General features: G+C 40.9%; 1 protein-coding gene across 1 annotated transcript in view; it reads left to right on the plus strand.

Annotated features, from left to right (window-relative positions):
• The first annotated feature begins 519 nt into the window (after positions 1–519).
• The window catches only part of rhoj.S (ras homolog family member J S homeolog), a 46,110-nt gene continuing 21,556 nt past the window's right edge, over positions 520–25,073 (plus strand). Inside the window, exon 1 of the mRNA XM_018232290.2 lies at positions 520–1,218. Coding sequence (XP_018087779.1) covers positions 1,050–1,218 — 169 coding nt within the window. The 5' untranslated portion in view covers positions 520–1,049. The remainder of the gene's footprint in view (positions 1,219–25,073) is intronic.

Consider the following 25,073-nt stretch of genomic DNA (forward strand, 5'->3'; position numbering starts at 1 on the left):
GGGCCCTGGCGCAATCGCATCCCCTGCTCCCCCAGTAGTTCCGCCACTGGGGACTGATGTGTAGAAGTTGGGAGTTACCAGATTTTGGGCTCTTTACTGCAGTCTCCCGTTCCATTCTGGCATTTTCTGGTGACTTTTCTAAATTTTTGACAGTTTTGGCCTTGGCTAAACTCTCCCCTGCCATTAGCCTAAAGTAGAGCACAGCGTCTGCCCTTTTGACAGGGAATTTTCAGCAGCTGTGAGGAAGGGGGGGTGTCATTGTTTATCAGAGAAACATTTATAGAAATAAATTGAGGGAAGGCCTCCCCCTGCTCTGGCAGTGAGGGGGTTAAAGCAAGAGTATGTGCTGTTCCCTCGTTGCCTGTAGAACAAAGTCAGTTTAACAGCCGCACTGAGGTGACATCATGTGCCTCTCTCCAGCCAGCTCTGTGTGCAGGATAAGGAACAGGAAGTCTCTCTGTGGAGCCTGCAGTGAGACCTCTAGTGTTTTTCTAACTCTATGTCCTGGCAGAGTTCCTGTACAATACAAACACACACACAGCTTCCATTGTTCCTAGCAGTTCACCAGCCCACTGATCCTAATATGGAATTCAGCAGGAAACCCATGATTTCCTGACACAGAGCAAACCCGAGCAAGGCAGGGGGGGGGGAAACTCCATTAAAATCTTCAGCGCTCCTCCATGTTAGATCCCCAAACAGAAGGGAAGGATGGAGTGGCTTAACAGCAAGCTGTGATCTCTTGGGTTACACAGCAGGAGGGAAACAAGAGCTGGATTGCATTTGTGTGTTTCTTTTCTTGCACAGACCATGTGTGTGCTGCGTGGGTCAGAAACGAGATCATCCTGCAAGTAACTGTAGCAATGAAGTGTCTGGCGACTGGCAAAAGTATCCCCCCTCTCTGACACACACACACACACCACCATGATCAGGGGATATTGCAACAGCGAATACAGTTTATTATGATTTCCTGAAATTTCAGTCTCCCAGGAACAGAAACTTGAACTTGGAGCTGGTGTTATCGTGCGCTGTGGAAGCCGTGCGTGCGAGAAATGAATATGAGAGAGGAAAATGACCGCTCGGGATGCAGCAGCGTGAAGAGAATGCTGAAGTGTGTGGTGGTTGGAGACGGCGCCGTGGGCAAAACCTGCCTGTTGATGAGTTACGCCAATGATGCTTTCCCTGAGCAGTACGTCCCCACTGTATTTGACCACTACGCAGGTAAGGAAACACTACCACTGACAGCTGCCCGAGTTACTCTGAGCTCACACTCCTTACTGAACTAAAAGGAGGGTTTTTTTAAATGTGGTTTAAGTATATTTTACATATAAACTCTGCACAGGGCAGAACGATTCACACAGTGAAAATATTTGCCCTGCGCATGGTTATATTTATAAAACTGGATAAGAGTGGCGAACTTAATATGCAAACAGAATTGCGTTTTTTTCTACACTTCGAATGTCCATAAGAGCTTTTTAAATACGACAAAAACATGCAAATTGCGAATACTCTGCGTTTGAGTTACGCCACAACTTTGGTGGCGGAGAAATTATTTGCAAAACAGTTGCGAATTTAAGTTACTGTCAACGCTATTTTCACGCACAACAACCTCGCACACTGGACGCACTTATGCAAACACCCGTCTCATTTGCGAGCCATTTGCAAAAATGTATTCACGATGCGAATTCGCAAAAAACGGAAAGACGAGCACAACAGTGCAATATTTTAGCATTCAGGAAAAACATGGGCAATACAACCATTTGCGAATAAATCTGCTCTTTATAAATGACCCCCGCTTATTATTTTCCTTGCAACTATTTATAAAACAACTGGTCAAAAGCTGGAAAGATATAATTACAGGTATGGGCCTGTTATCCAGAATACTCAGGACCTGTGATTTTCTGGATAATGTCTCTTTCCATAATTTGGATCTCCGTACCTTACAGGGACTATTTATTATGCTGTGTCAAACGAAATTCGTCATAAAAAGCTGTATAAGATAAATGGCAAATTTATCAAGGTGGATTTTATTTTACACCAGGCAAATGCCAGATTGGCCATTATTATTATACAGTGATCAAAACCTTTGTAAGTAAGTTCCGGCAAAAGTTGTTCAAAGAAAAAAACTTAAAAAAGTTACGCCGCTTTTTAAGCTGTTTTTTTACATGTCCTGGCGAGGTGTGGCGGAACTGTTCTGCCGTTTTTTTACACCACATATACCTGCCCCTAAGTTTGCTAAAAAAAAAAAAATTAAACATTAATTAAAGAATTTTTTTGCCTCCAATAATATTAGAGTTTGTTCACCTTTAAACACTTTTTTCAGTTCAGTTGGTTTCAGATTGTTCACCAGAAATAAAGACTTTTTACAATTACTTTCTATTTTCTATTTGTGACTGTTTTTCTAAAATTGAAGTGTAAAGTTTAATGTTTCAGCTCTGGGAGGGGGCTATGTAGCAAAAGAGGCAGTTGAAATAGGCCTAAATGGCACGGGTTAAATAGCAGATAACAGATAAGCTCTGTAGAACACCATTATATTTTACAGAGTGTATCTGCTTTGTAACCTGAGACTTGTCTCCTTTGAATGGCTGTACACAGCAGCTTATTTACATAAATTATAGTAGTGTTTCTGAAGAAAATACACCAGTTTTACCAGTGTAGGGAAACACTACATTATATATTTTTTTAAAACACTTTTATTTGTTGGTGTTACTGTTCCTTAAGTCAAAAGTACAGGTATTAGTAGTAACTTGTGCAGTAACGTATTCCCTAACATGTGTCTGAATGACATGCAAGCTAGGGGTCAGTTGCCACAGTTCACCAATAAAATGGCGCCACTCTCTATTCTTTTCTATAGGGTTTTTAAAGGGCACCAGTTGGCCAAAAATATTATCCCCAACCAAAGGTGTGTACTATTAGAGCCTGCACTTGGGGTAACAGTTATTTATTTTTTTTAAAAAAAATTGCCCACCGCCAGCACTGGGATTCTCACATAAATATTATGGGCAGTAGCAATCCACACAAAGATATTATACATTAATCAATGGACTAGGATACATTGAGAACCGTGTTTATTCTGTGCGAGAATTTTGAATAAGCATCTGTAATTTTAAGTGCATTAATATGCATAGTCTAGTCTTTAGTATTAATCTGCATTAAATGAACTGAATTGTGAAACATTCACTGATATGTGGACTACTAGTCTATTTAATGTGCATTGTAGTATTTATGGTCTGCGGACGAGTCCTGCATCGTGTTGGGTACCCTCGGAATACCCATGAAGTGGTCCAGTTTCGGGCAAAAAGTTCTGAATTCCTTGGCCGTTCATGCAGACTGCGGGTAACCCGGTTGGGTAGCCAATAAAGGTGTGGGCTTGATCTCTCCCACCCTCCCATGTGGTTCCTTCAGTCTTTCAACTTTTTTTAGCTCCGGAGTGATGCCACTTGTGACATCATTTCCTCTTTTGCGTGTCCCCTCGGTTGGAAGGTTAGTTGGTCTATTGCGGGTCGATTAGCAGGAACATGTGGGTCAAATTGCGGGTTGCATGTACGGGCCGGGTAGGGGATTCAAAAAATGGACACTCACAGAACTCTAGTCTGTGGCTTTAAGAGCTCATACCCAAAGTGAAGACATGAGTTACCTTTTAGAAAACCTTAAAGAGATACTGACACCTGAAAATAAACTTTTTTTTACATCTATTATAATATTGGCTTTGCAAGCTACTTCTAACTTTGCCATAAAGTATTTGCATGATGCTTTTACATTACCTGTCTGATCCCCCATGTTGCTGTATGAGGGGGCTGCCATATTTGTGCAGCAGGAGTCCGTTAGCATTAGAAACTGTAACTAACAGGCTGAGATGGGACAGTCAGGTTGGCAAAGTCAGAGTGTCAGAGAGTCAGGCTTAGGAACTTCAACTAACAATTATATACAAAAACAAACCTCTCAGCAAAAAATGATCAACATGACCTATAGGTAACATTTAATGTACATTCATATGCTAAAATTAATTTTTTAGTGTCAGTATCACTTTAAGAAAAAAATGAATATATTTCATTCATTTAAGTGATTGTGCTTCTTTCCCAAAATGATGATTGCAGCTGACAAGCAGTTGCAAAACTTAAGTAAATAAATAGTAACCAGACATTTGCTACCATTATTTTAAGTGTAAAAAACAAATGTAAGGCACCCCACACTGATTATATTCTTTGCCTGATACCCCTGGTCTGTGCTACTATTAGGGCAGAGACACACGCTGCGATTCAGGGGAATTACTCGCCGACGATAAATCTCCTCTTCTTCGGGGCGACTAATCTCCCAGAACTGCCTCCCCTGCCTTCCCGCCGGCTAGAATGTAAATCGCCGGCGGGATGGCACTAGGAGCGTTTTGTTTTCCGAAGTCGCCCGAAGTTTCCTCACCAGGAAACTTTGGACGACTTTGGAAAACAAAGCGATCCGAGTACCATGCCGACGGCGATCTAGACCCTGATAGTGCCTATTACACTCCTCTTACCCACATTTGAAAAAGTGATCAACTGCTTTGGTTATAGCTATACCAGGAAGAATGACAGTTTATAAGTAGTAGTAGATGTCTGTAGATGTTGGCAAGTACAACAATCTGCTTAATAAAAGAAAATGCAGTTCCAAGCAACTTTTCTTTATATGTCCATAACAAATATTCAGTGGTTTTTGCTATTGGAAGCCGTATCTGTCTGTACCTGGCTATTCTCTGCACTACTGGTTCTGGCTAAGGAGACCTTAAAAGAAGAATACAAAACATTGAGAAAAATGGAGTCTTGGCTGAAGGAGCATTGACTTCTGCTACATTGTTTCAAGCAGCTGTACAATAAGGTATGGACGAATACTGCTTTCAGCTGCAGTTACAGCTGCACAATGTTATTTTTTTGCTTTAAACATATGTATGGAGTGTGTCTTGGGAGGCCATGCATTGCCAAACACACTGTACCACATAAATCTAATAGGCGTCATGTATAAGATCCAGGGAATATCTAGACATTACAGTTTGGATATCTCTGAAATCTGTGCACAGTAAAGTACAACTTCGGCAAACTGTATTCTGGGAGTGTGGGCCATGGTATGTTTCTCAGTCCCCAAACCAGATGTCTAATTTATATTCCTGGAAAACAAGGGCCAGGAGAGTGCTTCTTAGATGAAATGTATTTAAAGGTTTTACATATCAAAAATGGATCCAATTATAAAGAGAGAGAGGAATGTATAAATCCTCAACTCTCAATCTGTCCCTTGATTATTCTAAAGCTGGCCATAGATGTTGAGATCTTTAAAAGATCAGATCCTCATCGTGAGACCACGATTTTCTCTGAACGATCGTACGAATTTACCATCAACTAAAAAGACCAATTTGCCAGGAAAACAAAGGGGAGCTGCCTGCTTGGCCCTGCAAACATAGATACATTGCACTGGGACCGATTAGATTTTTTGACCTGGCCGATCAATTTCCTGACAGATGTCGGCCGAAAAATCGTAAGATGTACGATCGTTCGATCCCACTAACCGCACGATAATTTCGAAGGATTGGTCGGGCTTCCCTAAAATCGGTCGCAAGAAGAATCGTCGCGTCTATGGGGAGCTTTCATTTCTTTCTGATTTTTATTGCTGCTCTGAAAAGTCCGTTTTTTTTTCTCTGTCTATTGTCCTTTATCATTGACTTGCATTCTTGCCTCTTAGCGTCTCTTGTGTGCAGAAAGAGAACCATATTGTCTGGTGAAAAAAGGACATTCTTAATTGATAAGTAAGAGCATTCTTAGCTTTCCCCAGAATGACCAGGTCAGAATCAGTAATACTCCGTGTAGGAGGTAACATCGTCGTGGTATTAATCATCGCTTAATTATTCGCTTCTATCTAGTATGGAATTGTTTTCCAAAGTTTCTTCTCCCACCAGATTCCCCACACTAAAGCATTAAATAAAACTATAATGTTTCTTTCTTGTGCTTTTTGCATTAGGGTGTCTACTTTTCCAGATAGCAGCTCAGTGTTTTTCCATCTGTCCTGTGAGTCATAGACAGTGATGACAATATAATATTCTGAAGTTTTCATGGCTGAATGTTGTTCCACAATTTAATACTGTACCTTAAATACTAAATAATTCAAGCTTGGAAGTAGACGTAAAATACACAAGAGTTTAGCTTGACAGATTCCACTTCATGCATCCTTTTTCTTTAATAAAACCTATCATGAATAGGACGGCTTATATTATACCAAAATATCACATATAGCAGTTCTTCCTACAAAGAGCAAAACCATCACTCAAATATACTGAAAAACAGTATACTTCCAGTACAGTGCCAAGGCTTTTTTGTTTTTGTGTATACAAAGAAGTTTCTAGCAGGTTTGACTTTCAATAATATCTTGCACTTTATTTTTCAATACATTATTTATCTATGGAAAATACAATAAAAAGCAGCTTTTATTTTTCACTTTTGATCTTTCTTTAAAGTCAATTTTGAGAGAATAATACTATTTTTTAGAAAAATTCTAGAAGAAAGTGAGAGACATCTCTGTTTGGGTGGTGCAAATAATATGAAAATATCATACAAAAGATGCAGTGGAGCCATTGGGTAGCCAGGGGGCCATAACGATATCTTGGAGGGCCACATCTGTCTCACTGACCCCCAGTTAAAAAGCCCAGTTTTCCACATTGTAATAAAATATACGAATCTCTTGCTTGTCAAGCAAAATATTTAGGGATGCTCACAGAGATGGCTTTTAGAAAAGTAGCTCAGCACTTTGTGTGATACTCATAAAATAAACCAGTAACCCACAAGACAAAGTGGTCACACAGTGAATTTATTTAAGTCATAGGGCATAGTGAAGACCCCTCATTTTAGGGGCCGATGCATCAAGGGTCAAATATCGAGGGTTAATTAACCCTCGATATTCGACTGGGAATTAAAATCCTTCGACTTCGAATATCGAAGTTGAAGGATTTTGCGCAAAAACTGCGATCGAACGATCGAAGGAATAATCCTTCGATCGAACGATTAAATCCGTCGAATCGAACGATTCGAAGGATTTTAATCCAACGATCGAAGGATTATCCTTCGACCAAAAAAACTTAGCCAAGCCTATGGGGACCTTCCCCATAGGCTAACATTGGGTTTGGTAGCTTTTAGGTGGCGAACTAGGGGGTCGAAGTTTTTTCTTAAAGAGACAGTACTTAGACTATCGAATGGTCGAATGATTTTTAGTTCGAATAGTTCGATTCAAAGTCGTAGTCGAAGGTCGAAGTAGCCCATTCGATGGTCGAAGTAACCCAAAAAACACTTCGAAATCCGAAGTTTTTTTACTTCGAACACTTCACTCGAAGTTAATGAATTGGCCCCGAAGTGTTACTATTGTTTATTTACTATATGATGCAAATTTACTTTGGTACAAACACCTATAACCCAACAGTTCAATGTATTTCAAAACTATCCATTAATGGTACAAATAAACATGTGACTATTGAGCTCTGAGATTGGCCCTCGAGGAAGGTTGTTGCAAAGCTTCAGAACGTAGCACAACCTGCAAGAGAATAGTACAAATGTTAAGAATGTACAAAGAACACAGACAGTGTTTTACCCTTAAGGGGTCAATAATCAAAATTAATTTAGCTAACTAAGAAGTTTCCAATGCCAAGTATCAGCCCATTCAAGTAGAAGCTAGGCGAGCTACAGTAGTGACATCTGTTTTGCTTATTTGTAACTATCTATACATGGGGGAGTGATCCTTATGAACATGGAGGAGAATGAGAGAAATATGACATGAATCAAGGATTTCAGACCTAACTCTGAAATAGCGATATACAGTAGTTTAACTCAACTACAATAAAGACCTTAATATCTGCAAGTCTTACGTCTGTGTTGAGCAAAATTGTGAAACCTAGGCTTAACATTTTATAACTACACAAAAACTGCTCAAAAAGTTCAGTGACTTTAATAACGGTTACAACTGATGTTAGATAACACTGAGAATTTAAGCACATTGCAGATATTAAGGTCTTTATTGAAGTTGAGTTAAACTACTGTATATTGTTATTTCAGAGTTAGATATGAAATCCTTGATTCATGTCATATTTCTCTCATTCTCCTCCAGGTTCGTAAGGATCACTCCCCCTTGTATAGATAGTTACAAATAAGCAAAACAGTCCCATTGGGTTGCGTATATACAAAACAGATGTCACTGACTGTATAACTGAATGGTAAAGAACGTTAGCAAAGGGATGAGGGTAGAGCTCAACAGGAAAAACAATTGAGTGTTCTTTAGAAGGTGACTGGAAAATTCCTAGAAAAGGCTCATATTTCAAATAGGATCAATGACAGATTAACCATTGTTATATCTAAAAAGCAGATGCAGACAAGAAAAAGCAGAAAAGGGCCTTGAGCAAGAGAAATACATGTAGGTTGTAGGGAACCGCACAGAACCTTAGAGCATTAAGGTTGCCATAAACGCATAGATGCACAAAACTAATTTTCATACGATATTCGGTGGGTGTATGGTAGGAAAAGAGCCGACTGATATTGGCAGAAGACATGGCTATCGGTTGTCTCGTTGATCGGGTGCCTTCGAAGGCCCCAAACATCGGCCATTGTTAGTGCTGAATAGTCAGATACAGGTAGAATTCTAGTGTTTCTATCTGTGTATCTGACGATTCAGCTCTACATGTGACGTCTTTTCCAAGAAAGATCATAATTGTTACGTCTATGGCCACCTTTAGACCACTGGCAGTAGCCAAGGGTTAAGGTGGCCATACACGGGCCGATAAAAGCTGCCGACCGACCGAGTCAAAAGCTTATTGGCCTGTTTATGAGGCTTCCCCGATCAATATCTGGGCGTAAGTTGGCCAGATGTCGATCGGACGGGACTAAAAATCCCGTCGGATCGCGGCCGCATCTGTTCGTTGATGCGGTCCCACGATCCGACCACCCATTACCCATCATTAGGATCTGATCGTTGGGCCCTAGGACCCAAGATCGGATCAGCCCGATATTGCCCACCTCAAGGTGGCCATATCTGGGAGAGATCCGCTCATTTGGCGACTAGGGATGTAGCGAACGTCGGAAAAAAAGTTCGCGAACATATTCGCGAACTTGCGCAAAAACGCGAGCGGTTCGCGAACGGTTCGCGAACCCCATAGACTTCAATGGGAAGGCGAACTTTAACATCTAGAAAAGACATTTCTGGCCAGAAAAATGATTTTAAAGTTGTTTAAAGGGTGCAACGACCTGGACAGTGGCATGCCAGAGGGGGATCAAGGGCAAAAATGTATCTGAAAAATCTGCCTGTGTGTGCTTGGAAGAGATAGTGTAGGGGGAGAGCTGTTAGTGATTTCAGGGACAGATGATAGTAAGTTTGCTGGCTAGTAATCTGCTTGATACTGCTCTGTATTGGAGGGACAGAAGTCTGCAGGGATTTGAGGGACATTTTAGCTTAGGTAGCTTTGCTGGCTAGTAATCTACTGTTCTCTTTAAACAACTGCCATACGTTGACCTTGTAGGCATTGTTTGCCCAGTTTTTTTGGACGCAGCCACTGAAGCACAGTTGCCAGAAAAAATATGCCATATAAATGCTGAAAATAGTCATTTTTCGCCATACGTTGACCTTGTAGACATTGTTTGCCCAGTTTTTTTGGACGCAGCCACTGAAGCACAGTTGCCAGAAAAATTATGCCATATAAATGCTGAAAATATAAATTTTTTGGTTGCAGCCACTGAAGCACAGAGGCCAGAAAAATTATGCCATATAAATGCAGAAAATATGCATTTTTTTGGTCGCAGCCACTGAAGCACAGTTGACAGAAAAATTATGCCATATAAATGCTGAAAATATAAACTTTTTTGGTTGCAGCCACTGAAGCACAGTTGCCAGAAAAAATATGCCATATAAATGCTGAAAATATAAATTTTTTGCCATACGTTGACCTTGTAGGCATTGTTTGCCCAGTTTTTTTGGTCGCAGCCACTGAAGCACAGTTGCCAGAAAAAATATGCCATATAAATGCTGAAAATAGTAATTTTTTGCCATATACGTTGAGTCAACGTATGGCAAAAAATGACTATTTTCAGCATTTATATGGCATATTTTTTCTGGCCTCTGTGCTTCAGTGGCTGCGGCCAAAAAAACTGGGCAAATAATGCCTAAAAGGTCAACTTATACACTACTACAGCGGTAGTAAAATAAAAAAAAGTAAAATAAAAAAAAATGAATATTAAAAAAAAAAATTAAAGTTGGTGCTGCTGAACTACTAGGAGCAGCAGATTAGCACACCAGTCCCACTCCCCAACACTGCTAGACTAATAGCACTGGGCTCTTATAGTAGTAGTAGTAGTAGTAGTAGTAAAACAACAAAAAAATAAATAAAAGCAGTCCTTACAAGGACTACTGTTATTGCAGCAGTCAGCAGATGAGATCAGAAGCAGGACAGCTGCCCACTGCAGCTACATACAGAGCACTGCAGTAGAAGGTAGATTACTAGCCAGCAAAGCTACCTAAGCTTAAATGTCCCTCAAACCCCTGCAGACTTCTGTCCCTCCAATAACAGAGCAGTATCAAAACGATTACTAGCCAGCAAACTTTCAACTGTCCCTGAAATCACTAACAGGCAGCAGCTCTCTCCCTACACTATCTCTTCAGCACACACAGGCAGAGTGAAAAAACGCTGCAGGGCTTCGGTTTTTATAGGGAAGGGGAGTGGTCCAGGGGAGAGCTTCCTGATTGGCTGCCATGTACCTGCTGGTCTGGGGTGAGAGGGCAAAAAAAAGCGCCAACAATGGCGAACCCAAAATGGCGAACGTCGCGCGACGTTCGCGAACTTCCGGCGAGCGCGAACACCCGATGTTCGCGCGAACAAGTTCGCCGGCGAACAGTTCGCGACATCTCTATTGGCGACATCGGCAGATCTCTCAATGTATGGCCACCTTTAGCTTCCCCGTTCATGCATACTACTAGTCCCAGGGGAGAAATTGTATACCATAACAGATGACAAGTTAGAGAACTGATTAACCACCATGAATACTAATCAACTACTAGCACAATCTCAAACACATATCTGTTGCTAGAATCACAAACTTAATTTGTTTGGCAATGGAAATAACCACCTCTTCGTTGAACAACACTAGTTGTATATGCACAGAAGCATTAGAGTTCAGAGCAATCTATTAATTTATTGCAACACTTTGCTTTACAACACTTTGCTTTACAGCCGACAGAGCCGCTTTAATACCATCATCTCATCTCAGTGCAATGCTTTCCCATTTGACCCTGAGCTGCAGAACACAAGTACATAGACATATGGTATATGTAGGTGAAATTCCCCATAGAATGTCTAGCACTGCACTGAAGCAAGTTAATCGCTGTGTATTTCACAACATGAATCTGGCTTCCTTTAGGATCATAGCAATTAGAATAATTACCAGATTGTAGAGAAATGAGGAAATCCAGCTACGTTGGCAACTGCACAGTTTCTGTTTCCAAAATACATATGGGAGAAACAATTTAGTCATTAAATGATGCATATGGTAATAAGTTCACTTGCACAGTCCAAACATACGGGTCACAGCTTCCCTCGTGAAGTCCCTGAAAAGCAAATTAGCATCCCTGGCCCCCATTAAACACAGTTGCAGACTAGATTAGCCCCCTTAATACCAGCCTAATAGTAAAGAAATAAGCTCCACCTGCCCATCCAGCAATGTACCATTCTTATTCACGTACCAGGCTACATTTCTTAATTGGTAGTAAATAGGGATGCACTGAATCCAGGATTCGGTTCGGGATTCTGCCAGGATTCTGCCTTTTTCAGCAGGATTCGGAATTGGCCCAATCCTTCTTCCGGGCCGAATCTGAATCCTAATAACGCAATTGTGCCTGATTTTATCATTTGAACCCGTGTTTTTTTCCCCATATCTCCGCCTTTTACATTGTAAATTATTACTATCAGTATATCAGTCTCCTTCTCACAACCAATTCATTAAAGTGCATATATTGTGCAAATATTGTGCATTACCTCTGTGCAAAACAAGCAAAACCATCCATAACCATCCCCAATTTACCTTCTACTCCCATGTACAGCTCATTTATCTTAACCATAAAGGACAGGGCCCGATAGTCTTAGGCTCAGGCCACACAGGGCGTTTTGGGGAGATTTGGTCGCCTGGCGACTAATCGCCTCTTCTTTGCAAACGCCTTCCCTGACTCTGCGCTGGCTAAAATGAAAAAACCGCTGGCACTTATTACACGTGGCGATTCTTTTTCCGAAGTCGCCTGAAGTTTCCTCATGAGGAAAACCAAGATTAAAAGATCAATTACTCACTTAAAAGTCGCCACACGAGCGGATCTCCCTGTGTATGGCCACCTTTACAGCATTAGGAATAAAACTATTATAAAACCTGGTAGAACGTCCACTGATGCTACAATACCTTCTTCCAGATGGCAACAAATTAAAAGACTATACTGGATGCCTTACGTAAAAATCTCTTGATTGAAGGCAAAAACTCTCCAGAAATCTTTACAATTATTTCCAACTTGCGGTCACTAGCACTACAGTTGCCATACAACACCATGATAGAATGTGACAATACACAAGTACAGATCTGGGAAGATTTACTCTCCTCAACCTTCGTAAAAAGAAAAGCCGCTGTTGTGCTTTTCAAACGAGAACAGAGGAATTAAGGCTCCATGTGAGGTCACCTGAAATATAAACCCCAAGAAATTGTGTATTATATACAGTATTTATATATATATATAACATACACAAAGAAACATCATGGAGGAACCCTGAGGCTTTATTACTATGTACTGTGTATGAGGGGTTGATCTCTTACAAGGAATTAAACAAAACTGTCTGTGGCGGTTATACAGTAGAAAAATAACAGATACCCATGAACCTTTACCCCAAGTAAACTCTAACATGACATGACCATGACAAACAGACAGGGGGGACAAGTGGCCCGGGCCTGAAGGGGGGCCCAGCAGTGCTGCACTTTTCGAAGAGCCGGGCCCCCCTTAACAGCTCCGAAGCCGTGCCACTCGATCTAGTCCCGAACAGCCAAATGCGGAAATGCCGAACAGACGAAGTCCTGAAGCGGCGGAAAGACCGATGTCACAAAAACAGCTATAATTAAAGTCCTGAAGCCACGAGTTCAATGCTACTAACACCAATGTGGGGGTTTTTTTATCCCCTGGCCACCAATGTTTTATTTTAATACTCTATAGGGGCCCCAATTTTTTTTTAACTTGTAAGGAGGCCCTGGCACCAAGGTTTTTTGTAAAAAATATTCTTGGGGCCTCAATATTTTAACTTGTAAGGGGGGCCCTGGCACAAATGTTTCTGTAAAAAAAAACTTTTATGGGGGCCCTGGTCACCAATTATTTTTTTTAACTTGTAGGGGGCCCTGACCACCAGTTTTTTTTTTTTTTTTACTTATAAGGGGGCCCTGACCATCAATAGCTTTTTATAACTTGTGTGTGTGGGGGGGGGTTACTTTTTTAGCGCTGATGTCTGTGTGGTCTTTTAACTGTGGTGTGGAGTGGGCGGGATCTGGGGTGGGGCCCCAAAAATGTTGTACGGGGCCCCGTGATTTCTAATGGCGGCCCTGCAAACAGACTTTAACTGAGAAAGCATACACTTATGTGGAGCTGTATCTACAGCAATGCCCATATCTAACTTTCCAATTAAAAAAACAAAAAAGCAAGTCAGTTTGTTTTGACACCGCCTGTTCTTCATAAAGCCATGCTGCTTTCTCCAATGCATAAGGCTTGCGTTTCCAAATGAAAGCCAAAATTAGGTCGAGGAGGCTTTTGTTTCAATTTCAGCATAAGAGAGCAAAAGATAATCCCCATATACACAAGACACAAGTTGTCTGTAGTAGAAAAAATTGTTAGACAAGGAATCATAGTAATTAACCATTTAATGTCATTAAAACAAAAAGAAAAAAACAATAAAAATTTGTTTTGGAGATGGGGGATGTATAAAATATCCAATGTAGAGCATTTTAAATCCACCCCTTGTAATGCTATAGTCTGTTTATCTAAATACGGTTCTGTAGTTGTCTGTTTGGCAGTCCAGTTCTGGAATACTAATGAAATACTCAATTTGGACCACGTGTTGGTAATGCTATGTGCCGCACAGGTGCTGTTAATCTACAGTTTGTCAGATAGTGATATTCTATAAGGGCGATATTCTATAGTGATATTCTATAAGGGAGATATTCTATAGTGATATTCTATAAGGGCGATATTCTATAGTGATATTCTATAAGGGAGATATTCTATAGTGATATTCTATAAGGGCGATATTCTATAGTGATATTCTATAAGGGCGATATTCTATAGTGATATTCTATAAGGGCGATTGTTTTCCTTGGCATCACACAAACAGTATTGCCGCTTGCCAACCAAGCACAGACGGGCAATTAGAAATAGAGCCTATTAGTCATACCTACTGGTCTGTGCAACAAAACGCCTTCATGGTTCAAGCAAAGCAACTATTCTGGGGCCATCAGATGAGACAAAGGAAAAAAAGGATTTGGGGAAAAGAAATTGCATGCAAACTGCAAAAAATAGCAGCATAATCACGATCAGTGACCATGTCTGACTGTGTTATTAAATGACAGAAGCATCACTTTTCTCCCAGGGATATTTAACTCTTGTCTCATTCAATGTCCATTATAACATCTTCCTCAAACTGTGGGTTTCAATTTTAGTTTGTCCTCATGGGACCCTATAAGGCCCAGATGCATTTGAACCACATCACTTCCTCTACCTACAGCTTAATACATCTGAATAATCAGCATGGAACTAACAAAGGCAATAGATCCAAAAGCTGTTAAGGTGCCCAGAAATGTAGAGCAGCTGATGACAGTCCTGACTGATAGGATCCGTTATCCGGAAACCCATTATCCAGAAAACTCCAAAATACAGAAAGGCTGCCTCCCGTAAACTCTATTTTTTCCAAAGAATCCAAATTTTTACAAATGATTTCCTTTTTCTCTGTTATAATAAAACAGTACTTTGTACTCCAAACTAAGATATAATTCATCCTTATTGGAAGCAAACATAGCCTATTGGGTTTATTTAATTTTTACAGGATTTTCTAATAGACTAAAGGTGGCGATGTCGCCCTGATATGCTCATACTGAAGTGGGCAATATCGGTCTGATCCGATCGTGGGCCCAACGATTGGATCATAATGGGACCGCATAGACACACAGATGCATCCGCAATCCGACCAGGCTTTTTAACCTGCCCGATAGAGATCTGGCCGACTTTTGGTAAAATATCGATCGGGGAAGCCAGTCAGATGCCCCCACACACGGGCCAATAAACTGCTGACTCTGTCTGTCGGCAGCTTTTATCGGCCCACGTGTGGGGGCCTTAAAGGTGTGAAGACCCAAATTACGGAAATATTTGTTATCTGGAAAACTCCTGGTCCCAAGCATTCTGGATAATAGGTCCCATACCTGTATACAATTTCAATAATTTCAAGTGGCAGGGCCTGACTGCCTTATTACCTGGGTATTTTGATGTTTTAGTTTAAACCCAGATAATAATAATTAGTAGAAGTTTGACTGCAGCTGTTAACAGATGTAGAAGAGAAAGCATTGATAGCTAAGTCAGCTCTTGAAGAAACAAGCAAAGCCACAAATTAGTCATTAGAAAGGTATCTCACCCCAGTAAATGACTTGTAGTTACTTGCCTGTTGCACTCATTGATGCCACTCCTTCTCTTAAACAACAGCCCAGAAAATGTTTTCCTTTCTCAGTCTTTCCTGCATCTGTTTCTCTCCATCATGAAATCCAATAAATTATTTAGTAGCCAGTTAAATATAAAACATGCTACCTTTATTACTAAAGGTGGTTATAGATGTAGAGATCTGCTAGTTTGGCGATGTTGCCAAACAGGGGGATCTCTCACCGATATGCAAACATTGAAGTGGGCGATATTGGGCTGATCCGATCGTGGGCCCTAGGGCCCAACGATCGCATCATAATCGGATTGGATTGCGGGGCCGCATAAATGCTTGTACTGAGACAGGGTTGAAGATCAGCCTGCTGAAATGTGCGTGCTGAGATCAGACCCTACACTGGCATTAGCCTCCTGTCCTGCCTGCACCTGGAACAGTTGTGTTGGAATGGGTGCAGGCACATGCAGCGGATTTTAGTGTGAGATTGCAGCGTTTAGGCTAGGGCAACACGGGGCCCAAAATCAGTTAACTGAAATACGCTGCAGCCCCTATCGCGGGCAGTAGCCTCCTCTCTTTTCCTCAGAAGTGCTGAATCAGCTTTGGTGCAAACAGACTTTGGCGAATTTCGGCTCAAAATGCAGAGACTCACAGTTGTTTGCTCAATTCCACCAAATCTTTTTGTGCCAAAGCCAATTCAACACTTCTGAATGCAGAAAGGAGAGGAAGCCACTGGCTGAAATCAGACAGTGTATTTCAGATGATTTTGGCCCCTATCTTAAAAGCTGCAATCTCGCACCAAAATCCAACACATGTTCCTGCACCCATGCAGTGCCGGCACCGCAGTAGGCTAATGCCAGTTTAGGGGCTGATTCTCGGTCCGCGTATTTCAGATGGACGATTTTCAGCCCATTTCAGCATTAACACCCATCCACATGTCACTCCATCCCTCATAGAAGTTGCTATAATTAACTAACCAGCCCAAATGTTTGTGCATCCGGTATCTGGCACAAAATGTATTTTGCAGTGGGTTCAATTACTGTACACTGGATCTCTTACCGTTTTGGGTAAAAAAAACACTGTATACCAAACCAAATTTTTGCAATGTGCATTTATTGCAGTTATGTGCAGTTATCAAGCAATACTCTTGTTTCTGTGGAATTATAATACCCATATGGGTTCATTTTACATGATTCAAGTCAGAGCCGTTCCAACTTCCAAGTGATGATGTACAATATACATTTGAGGTTGGGTACAAATGCTACACTATAGACTATAGTCTCTTTTGTTCCAAAGGAATGCAAGCCGCTCTGTATGCAAAATACTCCCACCGCCTGCTCTAAACGCGCCCATTGTGTTTTGGCCGCAATTGACAGAAAAATGTGTATGTTAAAGTGCATTCACCAGAAGTTTTAACAACCGCATGTAAAAACTGGAACTTTAACACAGGACACATTCAGGAAATGTGAGATTGAAAAGTTTTCCCTTAATGGTAAAAAGTATGTTGTTATACATTTCTATTCCAAAAGATTCCTTTACATTGAGTCTTAGTATGTACAGTACAATCAGCATTAGACATTAGTCAGTATAAAAACAGCAGGAAACCCAATAATTGCACATTTCTAATCTACAGCATTCCTTTTCTAACCCTAACTGATTCTAAAAGAAGAGTTTAGCAAAATGTATAGACTAGGAAAATATAAGAATGTTTATAGATTGTTATGGGAAGGCAAAACCACTTTATTAAGATCATGGGGACAGCCATACGGAATAGGAGACTGTAGTAGGGTTTAGACTGTGTCTTTAGAACCACTAGGTGACCCAGTAAGTCTAGGACATTAAGGGTCAGAGCACAAGCTCAGATTTGGGGAGATTAGTAGCCCGGCGACAAATCTCCTCTTCTTTGGGGCAACTAATCTCCCGAACTGCCTCCCGCTGGCTAGAATGTACTCGGAGCACTTCGTTTTCCAAGGTCGCCCGAAGTTGCCTCACGAAGAAGAGGAGATTTGTTGCCGGTTGAACAATCTCCCCGAATCTGAGCGTGTGCCCTGACCCTAAAGGTGGCCATACACGGGCAGATAAAGCTGCCGATATCGGTCGTTTGGACCGATTTGACAGCTTATCTGCCCGTGTATGGGGGCTTCCGACGGTTGGATTTTTACCCGAGCGACCCGTCGGAGCCGCTTGGCGCATCGTAATTCGATCGTTCGTCCATACGGCCGAACGCTCGAATTACCCCTGATATAGCCACGCAGTTTAGTGGCATATCGGGGAAAGATCCGCTCGTTTGTCGCCAAACGAGCGGATCTTTAAGTCTATGGCCACCTTAACAAGAGTAAATGCTTGGCCCTGTTATTAACACAGTGTTGTTTAACATTACCAACACAGTTCTGACATTTTTTGGAGGTGCTATGGAGGAGGGTGAAAATCAAATTTTGTACTGGGTCAACCCCTGTCCACAAACTAAGCCACTGAAAAGTCACCTGCACCTCTGCTTCCCATTCTTCACCCACATGCAAATGTCACATTGCTACTCCCAATCTGGAAAAGAATGGTGGTGAATTGCTTTCAAAATTACACTTTTCACACTGCACTTAGGGGCAAATTCACTAAACGGCGAAGCGCCTAACGCTAGCGTAGCGCATTTTCATTAATTCGCCGATTCACTAACGGACGCTGGCGTAAATTCGCTAGTGTTACTTCGCACCCTTACTCCTGGCGAATTTGCGCAACGGACGTAACTACGCAAATTCACTAAAGTGCGCATTTTTCAGAACGCTACTTTTTACGCCAGACTTCCTTCGCCACCTCAGACCAGGCGAAGTGCAATAGAGTAGATAGGGATTGCTTCAAAAAAAGATAAAAAGTTAAAATTCTGGCGTTTTTTCATTTTTTATGGGTGAAAAAGATCGAAATTTTTAGGGTTACCTTCCTTCCCCCCTACATTTCCTAACTCATGGCAACTTAACTATACAGTGGGCACATGTGTAGGGCAAAATAAAAATTTTATTGGCTGTTTTGAAGGTTTCCCAGGCTTGTGTAGTGATGCTACATATACCTCCATTGTAACTTGAATTTGGCGCCGTATGCAAATTAACCATCGCTTGCGTAACTTTGCTTTGCTTGGCGAATTAACGCTAGCGCAACTTCCCAACCTTACGCTTCCCCTGAGCGCAACTTCGGATATTAGTGAATTTGCTTAGCGCTGGCGAAAATACGCCTGGCGAAGTGCGGCGAAGCGCACGCTGGCGCAATAACAAATCTTAGTGAATGTCCCACTTAAAGTTGTAATAATAACCCATCAATTGTTTAAAACCTCTTTAATCCTTTTAATACATAGATACTGCTTTTGGAAGTTCTGCTTTGCTTAACTAAACCACCAAGAAAAAGATGTTGTCATATGGGCACCTAAATCCAATTTAATTCTGTATAATGTGTTATTTTCTATTGTGAAGAAATGCTTATTGGGATGCTAATCTAGAGCTGCTGAAATGTATGAAAAAACATTTGGTGTTTAGGGAATGATGTTCCCGTGGGTCATGGTTTCATTAGGTCTTGCTCTGTTTTCACTAAGAAAATAAAAAAGAAATAAATCAAATTATAAAAGACATCTATTGCACTCTCATTCGCTCCATGTTATCAGCAGCAGCCCGTGAGCATAATTGTTTAGTGGATTTCAGTGCAGAAACATATTTCCATTGCAAAATCAGCTGTGTGTGAGCTCAAATACCAATCAGGGCCGGATTTACATAGTGGGCACCCCTAGGCCCACTGCCGTTCGTCCCCCCCCCCGTCCTCTCCCTTTTATTCGCTCAAATTTTCACCATCGGAACTGGAGCAATGGGCACACTGGGAATGTAAAAAACGATTGTATCTCCTGTGCATCCCCAGTGTTTCTGAATTAATGTGGATGTGGTTGGGCTCATGCCGCACCCTAAAATCCTGTAGCCCTAGGCCCGGGCCTTGGTGACCTTTCCACAAATCCAGGCCTGATGCCAATGCTGTGCCTGGGGATTTAGCATGGATGTTACCCCACAGAACTGAACCTGGGCACAGCTTTGTAGGGATCCCAGTGAGTAGAAATATAATATAGTCAATTTAGCCTAACTTTGAGAAGCTAATACTGAAACAAGAAAATACAGTATGTGAAGAAATAGCCTACAGGTAACTATCTACAGCACAAAGGCAAGATAATGTCTTATTTCCTATAAAGTTTATCTATGGTTGAAGTAAAATAACTATTTATTCTAGATAGATAGAAAAGCACACACTGGGCAGATTTATCAAGGGTCGAAGTGAAAATACGAATTTTTAGCTATTTTTGTGTACTTCAACTAGGGAATAGTCCAAATTCGATTCGAATTTGAAAAAAATTAAAAAATTTGAATTTGAAAAAACTTCAATTCGAATATCAAACTTTATCATGTACTCTTTAAAAATGTGACCATTCGCCATCTAAAACCTCCTAGAACCTACATGGAGTCAATTGGCGGACTTTGCAGAATCAAAGTTTTTTTTTAAATACTTCAAATTGAATTCGATCAAATTCGATCTTACTTCGATTTGAACGATCCAATACAGCCTATTCACCCGCAAAAAAATACGTTTAATACGTTTTTTTAATGAATTTCAAGTTGGTCTTTTTTTATTTGAGTTTCAAAGTTATGAGAACTCAAAAAAACTCCCATTACTTCGAAATTTGACCCTTAACAAATCTGAGAGTATGTTAAGAATATTCAGTCACATCATTCCCTGCCTCAGTGAGACTTACACATAAGCCAGAGGAGGAAGAAGGACATAGTATAGTTACTGGCTGGGTTGGGGGAAGGAAGAGTTTGGCCTGAACCTGCCTGTGACCCACAAAGGAAGTGTTGATACTGGCCTGAACCCAACAAACCACTGGGTAAACCCACTGATCCCATGGATTTTGAGCAGGTCCAGACATCACTAACAACTACCTATTCCATGAATACTGTGGCACCCATTTGCTGGCATTAGGGCAAAACAGCTGACTCATACGAATTGGAATCAATATTGCAAACAAAACCATCAGGTTTAGTAAATCTTAGCAACTAATTAGAAGTTTGTTCCTGATCTTGGCTACAAGATCAGGAACTGAGTCATCCTGGTATAATTCACCTTCTGATCATTACTTTCAAGCACTAATGTGCTCACATGAATTCCTGTCCTCCTTCACAATTCCAAGATGGCTGTTAGTACTTATCTTAAAGGTGTCAGGTCCAGTCCCCATTAGAACCTGCACAAGGTCATTGGGATCTCTTCAGTTCCTTCAGAACTAACACTGCATCTTACATTAAAGGAGAAGGAAAGCTACGGAGGCATTTTATTGCCAATAGATGAGCTGCAATAGTACAAGCGAGAATGCTATATTTATTCTGTAGAATATTTTACCATACCTGAGTTTTGTTTAGGATAGCAGCTGCAGTATTAGCTTGGTGTGACATCACTTCCTGCTTGAGTCTCTCCCTGCTCACTTATAGCTCTGGGCTCAGATTACAACAGAGAAAGGGGGGGAAGAGCAAACTGAGCATGCTCAGGCCCGGGGCAATGAGGTTTAAGCTGAAGGCAGGAAGTCTGATACAGAAGCCCATGAGTACACAATAGAAGGAAAGAAATGCTGTGTTTCTTTTGACAGAGGACTCAGAGCAGCATTACTTTAAGGGTTTACTGGAATATTTAGGTGGACCTTTCTGATAAGGCTTACTTAGTTTTAACCTTTCCTTCTCCTTTAAAGAATTAAGCAGTGAGAATTGATACCTTTTCCATACTAATGATTTACTTTATATTATAACTAAAGTTGAATCAGAGTGTCTCACTGGCAGATTTACCAAACTCTTTACTAGTTTGATGAATGAATTTGCTGTGTCCTTTTAGCAACTTTGCCAACATTGGGATTTAAAAAACAAATATAGGAAAAAATGTTTTATCTATTCATTTGATATAGATTTTTATGGCTCGTCTTGTAAAAACGTTAAACCGTTTTCTGCATGTCAACAGCCTTGAAATACGCAATTTCTATCCAACTGTACAGCTGTGATTATCGACCATATGCCCTTGGCGCTCAGGAGATGCCGTTCTGAAAGTCAGAGTCAAAGGAATTTAGGAAAATATTTTATAGGTAAAATTCTCAAATTAGGGATGACTGGATGCGGTAAGGGCTTATAGTGGGAAGATGTGCAAGAATATCTGTATAGAATCAGGGATCCCCAACCTTTTGAATCTGTGAGCAACATTCAGAAGTAAAAGGAGTTGGGGAGCAACACTAGCATGCAAAATGTTCTTGGGGTGCCAAATAACTGCTGTGATTGGCTATTTGGTAGCCCCTATGTGGATTGTCAACCTACACTGAGGCTCTGTTTGACAGTACACCTGGTTTTTATACAACCAAAAATTGCCTCCAAGCCTGGAATTCAAAAATAAGCTCCTGCTTTGAGATCACTGGGAGCAACATCCAAGGGGTTGGAGAGCAACATGTTGCTCACGAGTTACTGGTTGGGAATCACTGGTATAGATGGAGGCTGCCGTTGTCCTTGCTGGCTTCAAATATTATTAAATATGAGGAACTCCATAGGTAAAAGACTGGGTAGGCCAGTTAAGTCAAATGGGGATCGTCTACCATCACATTCTGTATTTCTGCTTTCCACTATTTTCTCAACAACATTGTTATGGAGAGAACATCTAGGGACAGAGCTAACACTCCCTCTACTTACACAATCACAGAAACATGTGCTTCCTGCATGATATGTGACACTGAGCTTCTCCGCTTACAGGACTATAGTGTCTTCATTGTGTGCCTAATCCCCACCCATAAAAAGTTAGAAGTTTATCATTTATTTCACACTAACCATTTCATTCCACGGGAAAACCCTACTGTGTCCAATTTTTTTTTTACATTTTGTATTACTGGATAAACACCAATGTTTTACACGAGAGATGTTAAATGTGGAGGTCACGGACCACACAGACCCTGCTCTCTTGCAGCAACCCAAACATCACTTGCAAATATCTTTCTCACGGTACTTTAGGCAAACGTAATCTAACCGTGGATTAGAGCATGTATGTTTCTGGTGCATAAAGTACAATCCATTTCAGTTCTGTGTCCAGCGTTTTAGGGGCAAATTCACTAAAGGACGAAGCGCCTAACGCTAGCGTGAATTCGCCAGCGTAGCGCAATTTCGTTAATTTGCCGATTCACTAACGGACGCTGGCGTAAATTCGCTAGTGTTACTTTGCACCCTTACGCTTGGCGAATTTGCGTAATGGACGTAACTACGCAAATTCACTAAAGTGCGCATTTTTCAGAACGCTACCTTTTACGCCAGACTTCCTTCGCCACCTCAGACCAGGCGAAGTGCAATAGAGTAGATAGGGATTGCTTCAAAAAAAGTTAAAAAAATTTCTAAGTCCCAAAAAACGCTGGCGTTTTTTCATTTTTTATGGGTGAAAGGCTGAAAAAGATCAAAAATTTTTTTGGGGCTCCCCTCCTTCCCCCCTACATTTCCTAACTCATGGCCCCTTAACTATACAGTGGGCACAAGTGTAGGGCAAAATAACAATTTTATTTGCTGTTTTGAAGGTTTCCCAGGCTTGTGTAGTGCTGCTACATATACCTCCATTGTAACTTCAATTTGGCGCCGTATGCAAATTAACCATCGCTAGCGTAACTTTGCTTTGCTTGGCGAATTAACGCTAGTGCAACTTCGCAACCTTACGCTTCCCCTGAGCGCAACTTCGGATTTTAGTGAATTTGCATAGCGCTGGCGAAAATACGACTGGCGAAGTGCGCGCAAAGCGGACGCTGGTGCAATTACGAATATTAGTGAATGTCCCACTTAGTTTTTGGTGCAACTGGGTATAGATGGGTTTTCCTCTACAGTTCTTTTTCATAAATTACGGAAAATACAGGAAGTGAGTTATAAAAATCCATCACAACCAATGTTAAAAAGTGAAAATGTAATTTATGGTTTTGCATTTGAATTTTTTTTATAAACACAAGCCATTACGGTAAGGGCAAGCAAATAAATTGTGTCCAAAATGATTCTGTACAGCTATTTAGCATGGATGTTTTTATATAAATGCACATGTTGAAAAAAAAAAGTCTTGGTCCATATTGGATTCCTAATTAGTCTTAATAAAGGAAAACATGTAATACTATACTTTAACATAGAACATGCAACTAAAACAGCCACAGGCAGTACCTTATACCCTAATCTAGCATCTTATTAGACATTAAAGAATAAGTACATCGATTTCCAAGGTTTTTCCTGCTTTTTTCTTTTTTTTTTTAGAGTTGTAAGAGTTTTAGTACAGATTTTTTAGACCGTACAGTCTATGGCCCCTACAGTGCACAGGAGCTGATTTACATGCCTTTATGTTTTGGAGTGTGGAAGGAACACCAGAGAATGGGTGAGAACATAATGAATCTGGGCAGGAAAAGTATTGATCCCTTTGTGAACTTTTGTGTAGGTGAAGACTTCTGAGAGTACCTCATAGAATAGAGGAAAACAAATAGGCTAGTCTTTGACTAAACGAACTCTAAGCATACACTTAAAGGGATACTGTCATGGGGAAAATTTTTTTTTTCAAAATGAATCAGTTAATTCTGCACTGAAATCCATTTCTCAAAAGAGCAAACAGATTTTTTTATATTCAATTTTGAAATCTTACATGGGGCTAGACATATTGTCAATTTCCCAGCTGCCCCTGGTCATGTGACTTGTGCCTGCACTTTAGGAGAGAAATGCTTTCTGGCAGGCTGCTGTTTTTCCTTCTCAATGTAACTGAATGTGTCTCAGTGGGACATGGGTTTTTACTATTGAGTGTTAGATCTACCAGGCAGCTGTTATCTTGTGTCAGGGAGCTGCTATCTGGTTACCTTCCCATTGTTCTTTTGTTTGGCTGCTGGGGGGGGGGAAAAGGGAGGGGGTGATATCACTACAACTTGCAGTACAGCAGTAAAGAGTGATTGAAGTTTATCAGAGCACAAGTCACATGACTTGGGGCAGCTCGGAAATTGACAATATGTCTAGCCCCATGTCAGATTTCAAAACTGAAAATTAAAAAATCTGTTTGCTCTTTTGAGAAATGGATTTCAGTGCAGAATTCTGCTGGAGCAGCACTATTAACTGATTCATTTTGAAAAAATGTTTTTTTCCCATGACAGTATCCCTTTAAAGCAAAATCATTAAAGCTGTTTTATTTTGAAAATATTGGGCCAGAGTGTGAGGAAGTTACCTGGCCCTGGAGGTCTAGCGGGGCGGCGGGGATGAAGGCCTCAATGCTTGAAAGGAACTCCTGCAGTTCTGAACTGTGGTGCGTTGATGCGCGCTTCTGGGTTTGATGCGTGTTAGGCCAAGCCATCATT

This window comes from Xenopus laevis, chromosome 8S, assembly GCF_017654675.1.
Source record: "Xenopus laevis strain J_2021 chromosome 8S, Xenopus_laevis_v10.1, whole genome shotgun sequence".
Lineage (NCBI taxonomy): Eukaryota > Metazoa > Chordata > Amphibia > Anura > Pipidae > Xenopus > Xenopus laevis.